The 19,982-nt window shown below is 41.1% G+C and overlaps 1 protein-coding gene across 4 annotated transcripts in view; it reads right to left on the bottom strand.

Annotated features, from left to right (window-relative positions):
• The window catches only part of TCF12 (transcription factor 12), a 158,700-nt gene extending 141,714 nt beyond the window's left edge, over nucleotides 1-16,986 (bottom strand). For all 4 annotated transcript variants that reach the window (XM_084293472.1, XM_084293473.1, XM_084293474.1 and 1 more), the window contains exons 1-3: nucleotides 16,846-16,986; nucleotides 15,863-15,957; nucleotides 15,049-15,121 (exon numbers count right to left, since the gene is read on the bottom strand). In XM_084293472.1, the coding sequence (XP_084149598.1) occupies nucleotides 15,049-15,121; nucleotides 15,863-15,937 (148 nt within the window). In that variant the 5' untranslated portion in view covers nucleotides 15,938-15,957; nucleotides 16,846-16,986. The remainder of the gene's footprint in view (nucleotides 1-15,048; nucleotides 15,122-15,862; nucleotides 15,958-16,845) is intronic.
• Nucleotides 16,987-19,982: the final 2,996 nt, after the last annotated feature.

The raw sequence follows: 19,982 nt of genomic DNA, 5'->3' as shown, positions 1-19,982 counted from the left end.
TTAACTACAAGTGAAAAACAACACAGAACACAGCATTCGGGGCTGGCATTCATTTGGTTCGTACTGTATAAATGCCTGGAGAAATCACATGCTCCCAGAATCAGTTAACTATATTAACGACACGGATAAAAGCAAGTCTAAGACAATACAAGTGACCAAATCAAAGTCAAAAAATATTAAGCTTCAGCTGAACACCCAAATTCTAATCTACCTTATGCAAAATAAAGTTAACCTCACTGGATTTCTCACCACCCAACTGCAATTATATTAGGAAAATTTGAGTTAAGACATTAATACTTAATATGAGAAGCAAAATCATTACAAAAACAATGGAACATACACACTGCACATAGCAGCAAATGAAGTAGCTAAGAATCCCTTCAAGTTTCTTGCATTTCAAGCAGGTGGCACAGTGACTAACCTAACTCCAGCAACAGTTGCATCTGAATCAATAATCCATACTCTCCCCTAAGATACCTCTACATCCCCCAGCTTCATGTGTCTGTTCAGATGCCAGCCTCAGTGCCAACCTCCTAATTCTCACTAAAAATATTGTCAACTTTAAAGTGTGTCAAATCAGTTGAACTACAAAAACATGAGAAAGTAGACAAAAAAAATAATAAAAACACATACCTCAGAACAAGTATCACATTTAGATGTTGTTGAAATGTAAGCTATAAATTAGGGTGAATCCTAAAGGAATGCACAATCATTAAATTGGTTCCCACTCTCTCCCCCTCAGTGTTTTCCTAAAACATCATTCCTAACAGCTGTATCAAAAATTCTATTTAAAAGAAAAGAAGGGAGAATAAAGTTATAGTTTCTTGAATATTAGTTTTCATCTCAATCTGGTGTACTTCACCGAAGTTTATACGATATAAATCAGTTTTCCCTCAAAGCTAGAGCCAAATACAACACGCTGCAGTTTGGCAAAGCATATTAGTTTAACTTCATGTCACAACGGACTGTTCCAAGGCATTATCTTGTTGTTAAAGGGTATTTACATTCAATGCAGGTTTTACTAGTCAAACGTAGTCCAGATCAAAGCCCTCTATTCAGCACACAATAAAGAATTTATTTCCAAAATATCTGCTGCACTTCAAGCCTTTCCCTTTGACATGTATTGACTCATCAGTAACTACTTAAACCTCACCTCACATACCAAAATCATGATATAGGAATTGTGTATTGCACAGAAGGCTCTGTTTAACAGTACACAACTCTTTTTACGACAGAAGAAATAAACAAGTTAAAAAGCACTTGAGGGAAAGGAGAAATTAATGTTTTGAAACTAAGTTCTTTGTGATCATTAGGTTAGATCAAATTTGTTTTGCTACTTTAAAATACATGCTGTTGTAGCACAATCAGCTTTTCCACCTCTGCTAAAGCGTAGGTTCTGTCTACATCCCAAAGGGTATTTATTAAGTATTCAGCATACAAGCACGGTAGCAAATGTAGTCACATTTAACACAGCCTCATTTCTTGTTTCAGTCACAATACGTTTTGTCAAGAAAAACACTTGATTACTGAATCTTTTTAGACGACTTGTTACTATATCCATGATTATTAGATCATGGCCATAGGCTAGACACTGGTACATATATCTAGCTGTCAAAGTGAATTTAATCCATTAAACACAAAGGATAGCTATGGACAGGGCTGTTTTCTGTTTATGTACCAGGAAAACGTTTTAGGCTAGTAATTTTCTTCCTTAAAGAAATGTAGGCAAATATCTCTCCCCATGCTTTCTTACTTGGATTAGCTTCAAATAAAATTTGCAAAAATGAGAAGCATATGTAATTTGTGAAGGTGTGCAGAAACAGCTTTGAAATAACAAGAGGCCTTTTTTTCTAGAACATTGCTACAAGTCCTACACTGAAATTTGCATTTCCCATTTTCAAACAACATTGAGAACAGATGTAGTTACAGTAAAAACTAAACTGAAAAAGAAAAACACAAAAATTACCAATGTAAATAAAAAAATAAATGAAGTTCATGAAGCCATATTAATTATACACAAAAGGAGAGAGTAGAAATTTCAAATACATGCAAGCTACTTTAACACTGCTTAAGTCATACGGAATTATTCTGATTAATCTATTATTCCAAGTCAACTATCTCAGTGAACTGAGGAAGTTTTCAATGTAGAAGAGTGTTTTCATTAGCCCTCACTGTACAGCTGAGGAAACCTACAAATAGGGGGAGAGAAGAGGGACACAGGAACTATGCAGTAAGATATGAACAGAAATTCTGTTGCTTAGCTGTGTCCTTGAAAGCTCATTGTTATTCTCTTTTCATTAAGTAATATTACAAATTTGGCAAAAGATTTAGATGGAGATATTGACTGGTTTAGCTTATATAATTATAAAAAAATAAAAACAACGTAACTAATCAAGTGTTTTCATGAAAAATACTAAGATTAAAAATATTTTTAGAAACTCACATTTTGTTCATGATTTCGGTACTTCATACCCTTAGAATTTAACTGATCTGATAAAACAGAGTAGCTGGAAACAAAACCAGTGGATATTGAAGCGTATTGATTATGTCAAGATGGAAGCTTGTTACATGAATTACACGAACTACTCATTTGGTTTTAGAATCAGTCAGCCAATTAAAAAAAAAAAAAATCAGAGTTAGAATTTCAAGAGATAACTACCCAGCTATTCACACTGAAATCATTTTAAATGTATCTTTGCTAAGCCTGATGAAATAAGGCCAGTGTTAATACATACATACATATTCAGAATGAGTTTATCTCAGTGCATTTTAGTTAACCTATTGCCACAATACCAAAAACGGTGCCTACTCATCAGTATTGACTGACTCGAGGCTAAGAGGCACATAAATAGAACTTCTGTTGGAGCCCTGAAAGAGCTTTTTCCCCAATTGTGACTTGAGACCCAACTGGCAAAACACTTCAAGGAAACCCGGGTTATTAATGTTATGTTTGTTCCCAAGGATGGCTAGAGAGCAGCAGTATACACCTGCTGACAGAGCATTAAATTTGCTTAAAAAGGGGAAAACAAAGAACAGACACCTTGCAGAGTAATCCCCTTGGATCACATTCTCAGCATAATCAATACTGACCTCTCCTTGCTACAGTATCTGGTCAGCTCGCCAAGGTCACTTACACCATGACTTGTCTGTCCAGGTTATACCAACGCATGCAAAAACCCGAAGTACCAAGACACGTCTAAACTGCTTAGAGCAGCAACTCAGTAACGCTTCCCAAGGCCAGGCCAAGCCAAGCTGGAGCTATGCTTCTTTCCTACTCTGAGAAAGGGGAAAGAGTGGGCAAGGATTAACAAACAAAAACAAGCTGAAGATCATGAGTATGGCATGTACACAACTGCTACAAAAGGCAAAAAGTGATTTTCAACTATTATTTCATTCGTAATTTTATTTGGAAGGAAAAAATAAGATGTTTGCTTAGTTCTCATTTGAATATGCATTCAAGCTAAATATTCCATGTAAGAATCGTTCACAGCATAAAGTTTTAAAAAGCTTTAGCTTGATGAACAAGGCTTTAACCAACTATTAGCTGCAAAAACAGCAATTCACATATTTAACGAAATCTGTTCTTCCCATTTTTTCTACTGCAGTTCTGTGCTGATACGGACAAGGTACTTTCAGATCAACACACCAAGCACTTCAGGAGATGCAACAGCTCTGCCAAGAATTCTGCCTTCAGAAGGACTTGCATTGCTATGGCAACAGCATGTTCCTCAGTCTCGAGTCAGAGACAACCTATGACACATACATGAGAGATGTCCAAACTCTGACTGATTCCCCACTGCAGCACAAGCCACATTACCATATACACGCCAATCTTCACTTGCAGCAATATAAGGTATGGAGTAGGGATTTCTGATGGTAGTTCACAGAGCACTTAAGTTACCTAGAAGTAAGTAGCAGCATTAAGGAGGAAAATGCCATTTGCTTTGCAAAACAAATACAGACCATTCAAAGGCCAAAAGGAATATAACCATTACAGAATAAAAACCACGTTACAGAGCATCTTCCATATTCAGGCCTCTACCTCCTCCTCACTCCCAATTCCCCCTAACAAGATGGGGGAAAAAAACAAAAATGGAAATACTAGTGCATGGGGAGTAAGTAGACGACTGAAGCTGCCGTTCAGTACTCAGCAAGTATCTTGAAAACAAAAGTGGATTTAATTCGTATGAAGGACATACACAGATATAAACTCTGGTTGTACTGTATCACTCTACAGATGTAACTTAGAATTCTCCACCACCTGCCCAGAAACGAATTCATGCACACACAGCCTCAACGAGTCTTTATTTTTTTTTTTTTTCCCCTAACATCAAGTTTTAAGACTCTGCACTACCTTACATTCCTGATACCTGCCAGACTTTGTATACAACTACACAGGAACTAGCCAGTTATTCAAGACATTAAAAAGGATAAGAAGGAAGTGTAAGTTACATATCCACTTCTGCACTTTCGTTACATGACAGTTTACAAAAAGTAGACTAAAACCAGCCTGTTGCGGCTCACCAAAGATCATTCATCCCAGATGGACAGACACATCTTTCCTGTAATACAAGGAGAAGTGTAACAACATGATCGCATTCTTCACATCCGTGGCAAACCTAAAATAGCTGAGCAAACTAAGATTTACCTCTGGTGCTCATAGTAAGCACTACAAAAAAAAATCTACTTTTATTTTATAGAATCAAAACTTCACTTAAGTTTTGATGGAAGAAAGAAGATGAGGTGAACCTTTGCAGAACTTCACTACAGCCCACTTTAAAGGAGTTGGCTTACAAGGAGGAAAAAAATCAAGTCCCTTCTGTTGACTTACAAAGGCCTGAAAGACACATGGGAGAATATGCTCTGGAGAGGGTAAGGTCTCACATCCTTTAAAGCCTCCCTCTACTTCCTTTTGAAGTATCAGGTGATATCTAACTCACTTTACTCAAGAAGTAATATGATACATCATTTTAAGAAATCCAAGTAAACTAATGAACAACGAACAGGAAAAAAGACTTCTTTTTGGTATGATGTTTGTCTGTTCTAAGCTAAATTTATTCAGTTCGTAAGTTTTGTTTTGTTTTTTAAATTCAGCATTTTACAAGCACATGAAAGAAAAATATCTTATTTGGACATTCCTGCCACAAGAATATTGACTCAGTTCACATTCCTTTTTTTTGGTGTGCTTTTCACTATCCCGTTGGAAGGGCAGTGAATACAGTATCAGAGATATTTTCAAGGTTACCAAATAAAAAGCCAAAATAAATACTACCAAAATAAAAGTCTTACACAGACCAGAGAATGCATGTGTATAATCATAAGTAATGTCAGAAATAAAGTGACATCGATGTGCATTTATTTTATAAATCAAACTAAGGGGAAAGATATTTGATTTACTGTATTACTCGATCACCCTGGCATCTAAGCACTACAAGCGCTAATCTTGCAAAGACATCCTACAAAATATAGCCACTGGAACTGCTGTAGTAAGCACCACGCATCATTTGTAGGAATATACAAAAGCTTTTCATTACTCCAAAACTCGGTCATCTTCATTAAATCATCATCTCTTCATAAAAGCCTTAGCCTCATTTAGCATTCAGAAGATGAAAGAGCAGCTACTCTCCTTATGGATTACTTCTCTATTACAAGAAAATGTTTTGCATGTCGAAAGCAAACATTAAAGGATTAAATGATATCGTCATTTCAGCTCTTGTTTATTTGCAGTGGGCAGTGAATGGAATTGCAAAGAAACGATCAGTGATTATTTTAAGCTGTGTTCTTTACGAAGGATTATGACTCATGATGTCGCTGCATGAAGAAACTGGAATAGGTAGAGGTGTCACACTGAAAATCATCAAAACGTCACAATATAGAGAACGTCCAACAAGGAAAGCTGTCTGCTTTAAACATTTCAGAGTAGCCAGAACAGCAGCTTGCATTCAAATAAAAAAAATTAAACAGTGAATTCCAGTCTCCTACAGAAAACTAGAAACACTTGGAAATTTTCTGAGGTACGTTCATCTCCCCAGCATCACACTAACACTAATGCAACAGAAATAGAAAATTCAAGAGACATTTGATTACAAGATGCCAAAGTACCTACAGCATGCAAAGAGGATGAAGTCCTCCTTGACTTCACCCTGGATTCACCTGTACTTTTTAGGCTTTAACCATGTTTCCCAACTTAACTAGATAAAACCAAGTCTGTAAAGCAACATTACTTTAAATGAGATTCTTTACAGTTTGCTGACACATATTCTAACAAGTATGAATCACACTAAGATTTATGTTTGGCTAAGTCTTCTGTCCGGTTCCATTCTAATTGCCTCATTCGAGTAGAAGAACAGTTTATCTTGTACTTCTGTATAGATGTTAAAAATAGAAAACACCCATCTGCACACAGTTTTGCTTTTAGATAAGTCCTGGAACCACTCAATGCACTGAAGACTGTAAAACCTGAACAAGGTAGAAGACAGGAGGATTAAAAATCAATTCCTGCTTCAAAGACAATGACATACATGTTAAAAATTAACTACATATTTTGGTCATGGTCTGAAATTAATAAAAACAGATACTGGGTAATGCTACAGACCAAGCTCTTCTTTGCATCGAATTAAGTGTAAACTTTGGTTTATACTGGACTACGTTGAATCACACTCCGAACACGCACATTGCATTGAATCACACACCGAACATGCACAGTCAGCACGTGTACAAAATGTACGCAGCTAGAAACGACCGAATCTGCGGTGTTTTACTAGATTAGTTTTCCCAACAGCTAGTCCTGTCTATTTATCTTAATATTTAAAAGGGGGGGGGGGGGGGGGGATATATTAAAACATTATTTTCACAAAAAACAAGGCTCAGAACACGCTTCCGCATAACAAGTTTCTCTATTACCACTGCTTCAGCCTCATCAACAGCAAAGAGTTCTGAGACAAGACAAACGCTGTCCTGCAGTTTTGTGCAAAGGAAAGCAGAACAGTGAAAGCAAGCAGTTCAACTTGCTATGAGAACTCCACACTATTTTTGACTTCTCAAGACAGAGAAATTTTGTGTAACACCAAAATTTAGTACACTTCTTGCCTTCTTTTTTAAATGCAATTCTACAGCATGAGCAGTTTTTTAAAGTTCCCCATAGTGCTACTATGGAAGTATAAAACCTCCCTGTCCACCAAGATAAACCTTACTTTTAGGGTTTTAGTAGCACTCCTAGAGAGCACTACACTACTAACTGGTCTGTAAAGGAAACCCTTTTTATCAAGTCTCTTCCTCTTCCACCTTCCATCCCAAGCACTTCTTTAAAAGGAACACCAGCAACGGTGCCTTCAACCTGATCTATCATGATTTTTTTCCTGCATTACATCACTAAGAACATGAACATTGTTTTCTTGGCAGCGATTTCAGCTCCTTCATACACACACAGACCACAAATAAAATAAAATCACATCCCTTGCACAGAGGACTAACAAAGTCCTAAAGATTGGTTGGGTACATTTTAGCCTGATTATCCTTTGAAAACAGTGGGACATTATTAAATATAACAAAAGCTGCTCTTTCTGATCATTCTTGGTATTCAGTTAACATCTTCACCAAAGAAGTATGCCCTTTATGTTTTTGAATGTTGTGTTTACAAACATAGCTTTGTTTCACCAATGAAAAAAACAAGGCTTTCATTCAAGACATTAAAAAAAATTATCATTATCTCATCTTAGACTCATAATAGGAAAAAAAAGCACGATCCTACAACCGTTGGTAAATAACCGATTGTAGCATTTTAAAAAGTCTACAAGTGCTTCCAAATCATCAGGTTGAGGCATTCAATAAAACTCTGAACTTCTAGACTCTCATACTAAGAAAGAAAAAACAAACTGAAGTGGACATTACTTCTTAAGACAGACATAAGAAGATTAAAAATACACGTCCTTCCTTAGAACAGTAATTGTGCACTGAAATAATACTTTTTCTTTTCTTACAATGCTTAATACCAAAACCAGTGATTAAGATACACCCCATAATACTAGTTAAGAGTATTCACTAATAAATCTGCGTCAAATAATTCACATGCAGAAGTAAACAATGCCTTTTTTTTTCCCCTGTATTTCCTACTTCAGTGACTCCTCCCAGGACTGATCAAATTTTGCTATATACTTCTGAAGATGTGTAAGAAGTACTTTCTGAAGAAGTAACATGCTACATTAAATTAGACAGGGGCTCTAAAAGAGGTCTTTAGAGACCATAATTTATATCGAATAAATTTATTTATTGAAACTGAATTTTCAAACTTAATAACTTAATATTTATTTTGAAGGAAATTTAAGATAGGAGGTTTAGTATATCATATAGATTACATCAGGCTCTATAGGTAATTTGAGAAGCTTTACAAAGTCGTTAAAAATATCCAACCCTCCTAATCCCAAACAGTATAGTCCTTCCAAATTACAGTTAAAAAAAAAAAAAAAAAAAGTAATATATATCTTTGTCAATACAAGCCAGCTCTTGTTCTTCTGTTCATAAATAAAATTTTCAGCTGTAAATATTTACACTCTGCCTTTAGAAAATTCAAAGGAAGAAAGCTTATATATGAAGTTTATAGTGTAATATATACTAGATTCATAGAAATGAATCTAACAGTATCTATAGTCTCAACTATGGATAAAACAGAACTGAGACAAACAGCTGTCACACTGATTTGATAGCAAAATTACTAAAGGGCTAAGTCCTCTTGGTGTGACAGCTGGAAAGAAGTTATGGGAAAGGGGAACTTGATCATTTTTATGTATGACTAACAAATCTTTAACATCAAATTCTCTTCTCAAAGACCAAAGAAAGAAAATCCCACAAATCAACCAACGCTCAAAAAAACTTAGCAGCATCTATACCAGTTCTCCAGTAATTTAGGAACTAAGTACAAGTTCAACTGTGATTACAGAGCACACAAATATGTAAGAATCTCAACTAAACAACTCTTTAAAGGAAAAAAAAAAAAAAACAAAAAACAAACTCAGGTAACATGCAATTTCTCCTCTGACCCTTTTCAGGACTCTTACTCCACTTGACCCACATCTTTTGCCTTCGTGTTTACATTTCTGTCAATACTGCTGTCCAAATAAATCCAAAATATAACAGGCCACTTCAAATCACATTCCTTCCACCACGTCATAAAGACCACTCTCCAAACCATCTCGATACTTCTCATCACTTACTAACGACTAGGTTATTAAAATTTGGCAGATCAAAGAGCTACTAGCTGGGCTGGGAGGAGGTGTCCCACACCGGGTACTTCCACATCAGGAAAGGGTAAGGTCTGAGTCCTGAGGTTCTCAAGTCAGACGGAAATAACACCGCAGCCATCTTCCTTGTGTTGTGACACAGCAATGTTTATACACGTACTGGAAGTCATATGCTACGCTTGTTAACGCAGTTGTCACAGCACTGCTCTCGTCCAGAGAAAACTCCTGGAAATACCAAATTCAGTTTTTTGAAGGAACGCTTTCTACATGCCAATACAGCAAGTTGTAGTCTCCCTTATTAACAAGGTCAAGTATCTCTCTAAACAGAAGACAGGCCAAATGCTACTAAAATCCCAGAATTAGTTACTGGGAAGACAGCAAGGCATTTCTGACCAACTGATGTTATCATCGCCTTAAGTGATAACAGCCATGTTTTCAAAAACATAGCTAACAGCAATAGATTGGCAGACACCTACTTAGCCCGTCAACAGGCTAGACTCAGAACACCTACCTTTCTAGGAACTTTATTCTTTTTTGTTGTTGTTGCTTTAAAAAAATCACAAAAAACACAGTGTGACCATAAACACCTTTGTGAGAGATTGTCTGTTTGAAGCTGGGTTATCTGTTCCCTCCGTTTGTCCAGCATTTTTTATTTGGCACTCCTCAGACCCAGGATGAACTACCAGGTTACTAGACCCGCTGGTTCACTTTTAAGGGAGCTGACAGACAAGCTAGATATTAAAAACAATTTCAAAGCTACATAGCTGCATGATCTAATGTTTATTTTAACAGGGCACTCTAGATTTTTGGCATTAACACACAGTAAGCTTACTTTGTTTCAAATAGCAAACAAAAAAAACAGGATTGCAACACACTTTTGATGACAAAACCAGAAATACAGATCAAATCTCTCAAATACTTCTATTTCATCTTTTTCATTGATAAAATGTCACGTCAAATATTACTGCAGGACCAGACTGTGGTACTATGCAGGATCTCTTGTCAACACCTTAATTCAGGGATAAGGAGCAGGCACTAGGAATTTCCTGTGCCTCAAAAGGAGCCTGTACCAGAAACACATTGCGTATCAGGGAATTGATCCTTATTACGAATTAACGTATTGATAAAAACAAAAATAAAATACTATACTCTGAAAGGCTAGGAGCACTACTTTTCATACCCAGAAGTTTTATCTTCCTGCAGTTTTCTCCTTGACTATAAATTGATTATCACATCTCCGAGTACCTACCATCTTCAACGCTTGCTGCAGATGAATGTACGCAGCATTTTAAACATTGCCTACTGAGCTAACTCCCAAGACTTGGGTTTTGTGTAGTTTGTTTGTTTTAGGAAGGAACTGCTCACGCAATACTAAAAACAAGAGAACTGACAAACAGTAACCAAGCCTCACTAGTTTTGGGAACACTGTTTGGTAATAACGTAACAGACCTGCTAAAGCTGAACTGCCACTGAGTGCAGCCTCAAGACAGAGGGGACACTCGGGTTAATGGCAGGCCATCAACTTCAATGGCCTTAGCATCCAGCCAGTAATCAGTGGACTATCGCAGTACATTCCTCACTAACCGTGTAGATTAGTAGACAAGTGGAAAGGGCAACCTCATGAATTTGCAAATGAGGGAACCAAACTGATAGAGACAGGTATCTAAACAGATTTGTCCTGAAGGGGCTTTTTGCATATAAACCCAGCATGGGAAATGTCTAAACACGCACAAGATTTGTGCCCAAAGCTGTCCATGCACAAATGCATGTCCTCATTTTTCAAGTACTTCAGAAGAATCTTACAGGCAGCAGAACCATCACATTTTGACTACTCAGCTCTTGAACTGTTCCTCTTAAAACTCTTAACTCCTCATTTTTCGTTAGACATCCACATTACCTCACTTCACAGTTTTTGGGCTGATAACTCACACGCATGCACACATCCACACAAAAATAGTGCTATTGCTAGCACGAGGAAGCTACATGAATTAAAGATAGTAAGCCATATATGAGAACATTGTCTCTGGTATTATTATTATTTTTTTTTTAAACATCTACGAAGTTCTGTGCGGAAGTAGTAAAATGGGTTTATTGTAGGGTACCACACCTGAGGAAAAAATAAATCAATCAATCACATGGAAAAAATGAAAAGTAAGTCAAACCTGCTGGGAAACACATGAAAACCACAATATTATTGTCTACAGCAGGCATTTGAATATTCTACCTGGATTTTAATCAAGCTCGTGTAAAAAGTAAAAAGAATAGGGCAAAATGGCTAACTATCCAGGTCTGTATGGGCATACACAGTATTATTTTGTCAGAAACAAAAGAAAGCAACATTTCAACATGAATAATAAATGCTGCTATTAATCATAGTAGCAACATGGAAATTCTTCATCTGAAATAAGATCTGCAAGAAGGCCAAACTAATTACATTAAAAACCTGATAAAGAGTACCTCTGACCTTTGCCTTCTGCCTTTACGATTTCTAAGACGGAAATCGCTTTATCTTCTTCCTCTTCCCAAACCAACTTGGGAAAAGGCAAGTTCTGTTTTAAACAACATGCAGTTTTAACAGCAACAACAAGGAATAGTTTGTGGCTTAACTCAGACCTACATATCAGGTTACTTTTCCAATATATTTGTTTTCACTAGTAGTCTGACCAAGTTATTTGACTTCAACAGCAGCTTTCATGACTTATTGTCATAAGATACTGTCGTGCATCAGATCAGTTCACCTATCTCATCTGCAGCTTTCACTCATAACCGAGTGACCAGTAGAAAGCCAGCTTCCCCAACACCGAAAATTCCCGAAGACTTTCTCTCTTTCAATCAAAACACAACATTCACATATTAATCCACTCAAGCATTTTCTTACAAACTGTAGCTGTCACAATAGCTGCTTTAGTTATGCAATCCAGTGACCTGTACTTTACAGCGTAAACACCAGAAACACTGCTGATTTACACCAGATCAAGCTTGTTACTTGAGACTTCGTACTGTACACCATAATATTCTCCACACTTCACAAAGCCACACCTTAAATACAAACACAATTTAACCATACTTAAACAGTAACTAATTTGTTCTTTTATGCTTGGGGGGCAGTGGGGGAGAGGAGGAGAGAAGATAATGAATATTCCTTTCCAATTTAGATTTCCTAGAAATGTACAGATTTAAATGCCATTCAGACAAGCAACTGATTTTCAACTACTTAATTGGGGCCATCTCAAGCTGCATCTCAAAGCACTGATAGCTTTGGGAGGGAAGAGTTGTTTTCTGGATAATGATTATTACTACTTATAAAGTTTAAATGAGGAAAAAGGAGGCTCTACAGTATCAAGAAATAAACTCCAACTAGGAAGAGGAAACCACTTTCCTTTCGTATGCAAAGATGTCATTAAAAACAACAATCAAAAAGTGGAGTTTAACAGGAAAGATATTGAAGCAAGTTGCACAGCTGCACCTACTGTCAAAATCACAAAGTCTGTGTAGGAGAAGAGGTAGCATCACCCTGTAGTCAAAGAAGAAATCTGTGCATGCTGTGCATTTTGTTAACAGATAGTTCTAAGGAATAAATACTTTCTCCTTTCATGTTTCGCTTTAAAAAGCGGCCTCTGGCAGTTAAAAAATAAGAAAAATAAAAAAATTAAAAAAGCGTTCAAACATCCTATAAGCTACAGAATACTTGAAATTAAACCGAGATCACAATTAAATCAGAGTGCTGGAAATGCCTGTACTTCATCAGCGAGCTCATCAAGCTCTTTCTGTAACAGTCAACACTGACTCAGAACACAATATAGAAGTTTGTCACTTCTCACTCCTGCAGAGCAATCCCCCTAGGTCAAGGCTTCGGTTGCTGTAACATTACAAGAATTAGGGTATATAATTCCACCAAGCAGTAAATCTCTACAACTAGAAATGATTTGAATTAAAACCCATGGCTATATACCATTATCTTCTCCAAAGGGAATTCATTTGAGGTTGTAGCTTATGAGACAGCTGCAGCATATTGCTCATGATCAGTATCTGTGCTGATATACTGTATCACTAAAGGAATTCAAGGAAATTTACTCTCTCTCACCAAAAGCTAAGTATTTGGCATTCTCTCTTTTCCTAATCCAGCCAAGAAAAGCACGGGAAACATCATTCTACCTGTTCAGGAAGAGCAAGGTATAGGAGGGGATGGAGGGTTGAGCTCTGCACAGTAAGTTTTAGCTGTCTGGACATCCTTTAAAACACATTTTTGAAAAATAAGTCTAGAACATTTGCTTGAAAAAGAAAAAAAGATTAACTATGATGCATATTATAGGAATTGCTGTCTTACTTTTGCCAGTAATTTAAACTTAATTGTAAAGAGCAAGTGGAAACCACTTACATATTTCAGGAGAAAGAAGTAAAATACTTCCTCAGATGTCATATTTACTACGTGATTTTATTAATCAAGTGTGGTAGATACTCTCTGAAGAGTCTGCAAAATTACACAACTCAAGTTTTAAAATACATTTAAAAATAAAAAATTCTAATGTGTCACTAAAATTCAAGGTATCCTTTGAACTCTCAAAGGAACAATTCTGACACCGTAGGAAGTGAACAGGCAATGGTACTGCACAACCTCAAGGAGCAACTTCATTCCTCTATCAGCATTCTAAAAATGTTTTAATTAGCCTTAACTGAAAACACAACCATCACTTCCTTGTGTTTATAAAAACAAAAATATCACTTTGTTGTATTCCTACAAAATACGTATATATAGAATGGAAAATAAAGGAACTTTCTGATAATGTGGTTTGCTGTTAGTTCTTAAATTTCTCTTTCGGAAACATTAATAAATATAAATACACCCTGACAAAGAATAATATAATAAAAAGCACCTCTTAAAGTATTACTCTTATTTTGTATTACAGGCTCAGCTAAAATGTCTCTGAAAACAGACATCAAGTGTACTTCAACGAAAACAGCAGGCAACAAAATGCAACACGTAACAGCAGCTATTTTTTTACATGATGCACCGATATAGGTTCAATGCAAGAAAAACGTCAAAATTTTGACAACTACACAGCACTGGAAAATTGTATTACTGTGTACTGAACTAGGCTCCCAGAGGAGAGAGCAGAAGAGAACACAAAAACGCATGCATCTTCTTCTTTACGTCTTATTTTGTTGAACTAGACACATGATGCTATGATCAACAAGGACTTGTACATGTGCCAGTAAACAGCTTCTGACAAATCACTACAATAATACAGTACAATAATTCAGATCTAACTTAGATCTAAGAACTAGTGGTATCTAGCTAGTAATTCTTAAAAATCTAAGCCTTGGGTTGGGGTGTGCATTTGTTTTGCTTGTTTCTTTTTAAGAAGTTAGTCGCTACATCGTACATACTCCTTAAGAACTGCATTCTAGAATATATCCTTGCATCAGGAGTACTTTGTTACCTGGTGTTTTCCTTGATTTTTTTCCCCTTTTATCCAGGTGCTAGGAAATACTTATTGAACAGGTGGGCTTTTATCAAACAGCAACAAAGAAAGCCTTAGTTTGAAATGCAATAGATCAATAAACAATTTGCATGTCAGTATGACTAGAGATACTTAACACTTCGCTGTACTAAAACGCGTAGGCTAAGGCACAGAGGAAAACTGGTTAAAGTTAAGAACAAGATATATTACCAAGTCAGATCGAAACAGGACATCTCCAATTTTAAATGAGAACACGTAGAAGTGAAAGATTACCATCCAAGCACATTAAAAGTAACCTGAAACATCAAATCCTGGTTACATGACTTCTATGTATCTCAGATGCACCTTACCTGATCCACTGAACTGACTGCTTCCCAGCGTGGTTGGTCTGGTTTTCCCGCTATTAACAGGTGGGGAAAACATCTGCAAAACAAGAAGATGTGTATAAGCTGGCTTTGAACCCCCGTGTGGTCCGCAGACTTAAGACAAAGTTCATAGGAAACGATTATTTGATTCCTATTTCTATTAGAAAATAAACAGAATGTAGGATGCACATTCAGAGCCATAAAGGCAAAGTATTCCTTTCAATTTATTTGTACCATTACACTCTTGTGCATGAACACAGCTTAAAATAAAAAATAAAGGCCTAATACTACCATGAAAATTTAAAATACCTATTCAACTTAAATTTTACTACTAAAAATATATTTCTTGCGGATTTATGAAATTAAAGTCACTAGATAAAGCCAACTCTTGAAAGGTAGCAGTTTTCAATTACATCCATAAGTCAAGCATTCTTCAAGATCTGTTAAAACAAAAGTACCAAAAAGAAAACACCTATAATTTTCTGAGACCGAGCTACTTACAGACATTAAGCGTTCTTTTGGTTTAAAGACAAACAAAAACAAACCAAGAGGAAGAAGGCATATCGGTGCCACGCGCCAGCTTAACAAATGTCAATTATTAGATTATGCCATCAGTGGGTCAGCCTGATTTTAACCAGTTAAACCAATTGACCCAGCTGGCATTACGGTGTTAAATCTGGACGTCTAGACGTGACATCAAAGTTCAGGTGTCCAACTTGGCTGAGACGAAGGCAGCCCAGCCCCTTACTCCTCCGTTTAGCACGGCGCAGCGACAAGAAGCCCCGGAAGCATGTCCTACCGCGCTGAAGTCCAGCAAGTCGCTCAGCTCCTTGTCGGTTCCTATCGCGGCCATCCTCTGCTGCTGGGAATTCATCTTCAAGCTCCGATCGGGTCCTGGGGCACGGGAGAAGGGGCACAGGGAGCGTTCGCCTCGGCAGCAGCCCGGGGGCAGCCCCCCGGCACCGGCCGCACCGACGGGGTCAGCGCCGGCCCCGAACCGCCCAACTCCTGCCAAGTGTCCCGGGGCTCATCCCCCTCCCTCCCTCTCTCTCCCTCCCTCTCCCGGCCCGAGGGCGGACACGCAGCGGGGAGCGCTCAGCGAGCCGCGAGCGCGGCCAACAATGGGGCTGCAGCGGGGGCGGCGGCGCGGGGCCGGCGGGGCCTCGGCACAGCCATGGCCGCCCGAGCGGGACCGCCGGCTCCCGGCCCCCCCCCGCCTCCTCCTCCTCCTCCTCCTCCTCCTCCCCCCGCGCCGCCGGGGGGGCGGGAGCGGAATGCGCGTGCGGCGGGAGGGAGGGAGGGAGGGGAGGCAGGGAGGGGGCGTGCGCGCGCTCGCGGCGGGAGGAGGAGGAGGAGGAGGAGGAGGGGGTGCGGGGGGGGGTGGGCGCCTTCCCTTGTGCCCGGCGGGCGGCGCGGGGGAGCGGCGGCCCCGCTCCCTGCAACTTGCGGCCGCCGCCGCGCTCCCCTCAGGGCCGCCGCGAGCCCCGCGCCGCCCAGCGCGGCCCCGCCGCCGCCGCCGCCCGCGAGAGGGGGGGCTCCGGGGGGGGTGCTCGGCGCCGCCCGGCCCCGCCGCCGCCCCCCGGGCTCACCCCCACGTACACCCCCACCACCCCCCTCAGCCCCGGTGGCGGCCCGGTCCCCCCGCCCCGGGCGGCCCCGCTGCCTCCCCCCCTCCCTCCCGCCCGGCCGCCGCCGCCTCAGCCCCGCCGCGCTCCCGGCCGCCGCCGCTCCCCCGGCCCGGCCGCCGGCCGCCAACTTGTGTCGGGCCCCCCCCGGCGGTACCTGGTGCCCCCCGGGCGCTGCGCTGCGCGGGGCCGGGCGGGCGGCGGCGAGCCGAGCGCTCCCCCCCCCCGCTGGAAGGAACTTGTGGGCTCCCCTCAGGCAGACATTTTTTTGCTTACGGAGCCTCAGCACCACGTTCGCGGCCCCGGCTCCGTATCCCTCCGCGCCGAGCGCCGCCGCCGCCGCCTTAACCCTTGCCGCGCCGCGCCGGGGGCGGGACGAAGGAGCCGCCGGCCCCAAGCAGCGCCCGGCGACGACGACGACGACGGCGGCGGCGGCGGGGCAGGGGCCGGGGGGGCGGCGCGGGGCGGCCTCCCGGTAACGCAGCCGCCCCCCCCCCCCCGGTGCCCTCCGGAGCTGGGCAGCCCTCGAGGCGCGGCACGCGCCGTGCGGGGCTGTGTGAGGCGCATCCTCTGCGGGGGGGCGGCCCCGTGAGCGCCCCGAGCTCGGAGCGGGCCCCGGCCGCCCCCTCCCCAACCCCGCTGCAGGGCGAGGCGGCGCGGGGCGCAGCCCCCGGGGCTCGGCACGGAGCGGCCCCGGCCCCAGCCCCTGCCCCTGCCCCTGCCCCGCGGGGAGCCCCCCGGGCCGGGCAGCCGCTGGGCCCGGTGCTCGCTGCCGCCGCCCGTCTCCCGAGCCTGCAGAGCCCCCAGGTGGCACCTCCTCGCCACCACCTGGCTGCCGGCCCGCTCCGCGCCGCGCAGCGCTGCTGGGGTTTGACCCCAGTCACTGAGGGCGACCTGCCCTGAGGGAAGAACTGAAAGCGATAAAGAAAAGAAGCTACTGACACGGTACTCCTTTGGAGCAAGGGGACTGGGAACACGCAATGGCAGGGAAAAAGGCTTCCTAAAATCCTGGAGAACCTCAAACACTTGAGGGACACAGCAAGCGTGCTGCCCGCAAGCCTTCCTGCCTGCCCGGCGGGCAGCACAGCCCCCCGGGGGGCTCCCCAGCCCCATGCCCACCCCCAGACCCCAGCCGTGACACCTTCCGGAGGAAGGGGGGGGGGAGACCAAACTTATCCCCCCCTGGGCAAAATGGCGGCTCTGGAGCCTTCGGGCCTCTTCCTCCATTTTGCTGCCATAGATGCCAGTTCTGGATGATCATCTGGCCTTGGGATTCTGTGAATATTCATAGATCTGCCACCTAGAAATGCAGGAAGCAATTTGTATTAAAATATCAACACAATGCCTTCCATTCTCTGTGCCCCTGAGGAACATAAATATGTACTTTTCCCTTTGTAGTGTAAATAAGACTTCATCCAACGACAGGGATCATTGTGTATTTCACAAGGACTCATCTGACACATTTGTGTTACAAGGGAGACCCCTTATTTATATACAGTGAAAATATTTTTGTTCCTCTCCAAGGACTACGTTTGAAAACTCACCGGTATTGGTACTTAGTATCAATTGCTCCAGCAGCTACGCTCACAAGCATTGATTAGTAAACAGACTATTCCAATGAATTGGGAGCAACAATGCCAACAGTTACTTGTACCGATGTGTAACTGTATTAAAATTAAAACTTAATTTCAAAAAATAGAACTTTTTATTTGCCCTCAGACCTAGGGTTTTACAGTTCACATTTGTCGGGTTTTATTTGTAGTTACAAAGTTTGAGTGGAAGATAATGCATCCACATAATCCATGATGTATGCTTTATATATATATATAGATATGTGTGTATCTCCAGAAGGTATTTCCTTCGGTCCAAATGTCACTTTCTGATGCAGCTGCTGGCACCACGCATGCTCATTACCAAAACTCACTTCATAGCAGCCATTCTTCTGCACTGCAGCTCTACGGAGTTGACAACCCTCTTTGAAAAACTTCAGACACCTGCAACGATCAGAACACAAAGTTTGCAGAAATGATGCCAGACAGCAAGTACCCAAGGCCTGATGGAAGGTATGCTTTGGCCCAAAACATACTATGAGCCTGACCTAATCTGACCTAATTTAACCTATTTTTTTCTGGATACCAAACATCTTCTGCCATGCTGGCCAGATCTGGAACCTTTAACCTATTCAGTTTGTAACCCCTCTTTAGTCAAAATTGATCAAAATAACAAGGACACTCAAACATGAAGGAACAATATTCTACATCCATGTAATACTGTCTTTCACCTATTCTCAATCTCCAACCCCTTTTTCAAGCTGCTGCTTACCTACTAGCCTTTCTTCTCTGCCAGTCCCTCTAAATTCCTCCTATTCCTTGCAAGGGATAATAGGTTAAAATAACCAATTAATGCATTACGTCATCCTTATCCTATCACAGGTACATAGAGATAAGGAAACAGAAACCAATGTGGTCAACATTAAAAAAGAAGAAAAAGAAAAAATAAAAGTTCTCTGCTTTGAGCTAACTGCAGACTTTTTGAGAAAATACAGCCAAGTGAGACTACACTTATCTAATTAAACATCTAATGAAAAGCCATCGGAAACCTGCTGGCTCAGACAACTACTAGTTTTCATTCACAACAAAGAAAATACCTCTGGTTCTGTTCCTGCTTCAATCCATAGTTGTGGTACACAACTCATACAAAAATGAAGAGCTTTCAGCTTTGTTATGACACTACAGGACTTTTCCTTGCTCATGGAAGGTTGAAGTGCCAGTGCCTTCTGCAACTGTTCTACCCTTTTTTCTCTCACTTCTTCAAACATAACAGGTTTTCAGTACCTGGGGAGCAATGGATAGGATGGATGGCAGAGAAATATAGGAGCAATCATAAACGCCAATCATTTGCTAGTGATTTCACTAGCAAGAACTCCAACAATCAGGGCTGAATTTCTGCAAACGCTTTCCCGTAATACTATCATCAATGAATTTTCTATTGCAATTAACACACCTTTTAGTTTTACAGATGAGTACCCTTCCCTTTGCGAATTTTCAGGTGTGTCACGAAGTAGTGCAGGGGGCAGGCATTTGAAACCCTTCATAGAAAGGCACCAGTGAACTCTGGGCTCTGGCAGAGCACACAGCACAACTGTAAATCTGTACGCTAACAGCCCTGACAGCTGATCCACCAACATCAATATGGTCAGCTACCAACCACAGCACTCGGGGAATTGCTAGGTGCCAGATGGCGATGGCAGCATTCTTCTGCATGCTTCAACGTGGCCATGAAAGCAATGAAGAA

The sequence above is a fragment of the Netta rufina genome (assembly GCF_964035555.1).
Source record: "Netta rufina genome assembly, chromosome: 11".
Classification (NCBI taxonomy): Eukaryota; Metazoa; Chordata; class Aves; order Anseriformes; family Anatidae; genus Netta; species Netta rufina.
The sequence above is the reverse complement of the archived record's forward strand: the minus strand, read 5'-3'. Positions and strand labels throughout refer to the sequence as shown.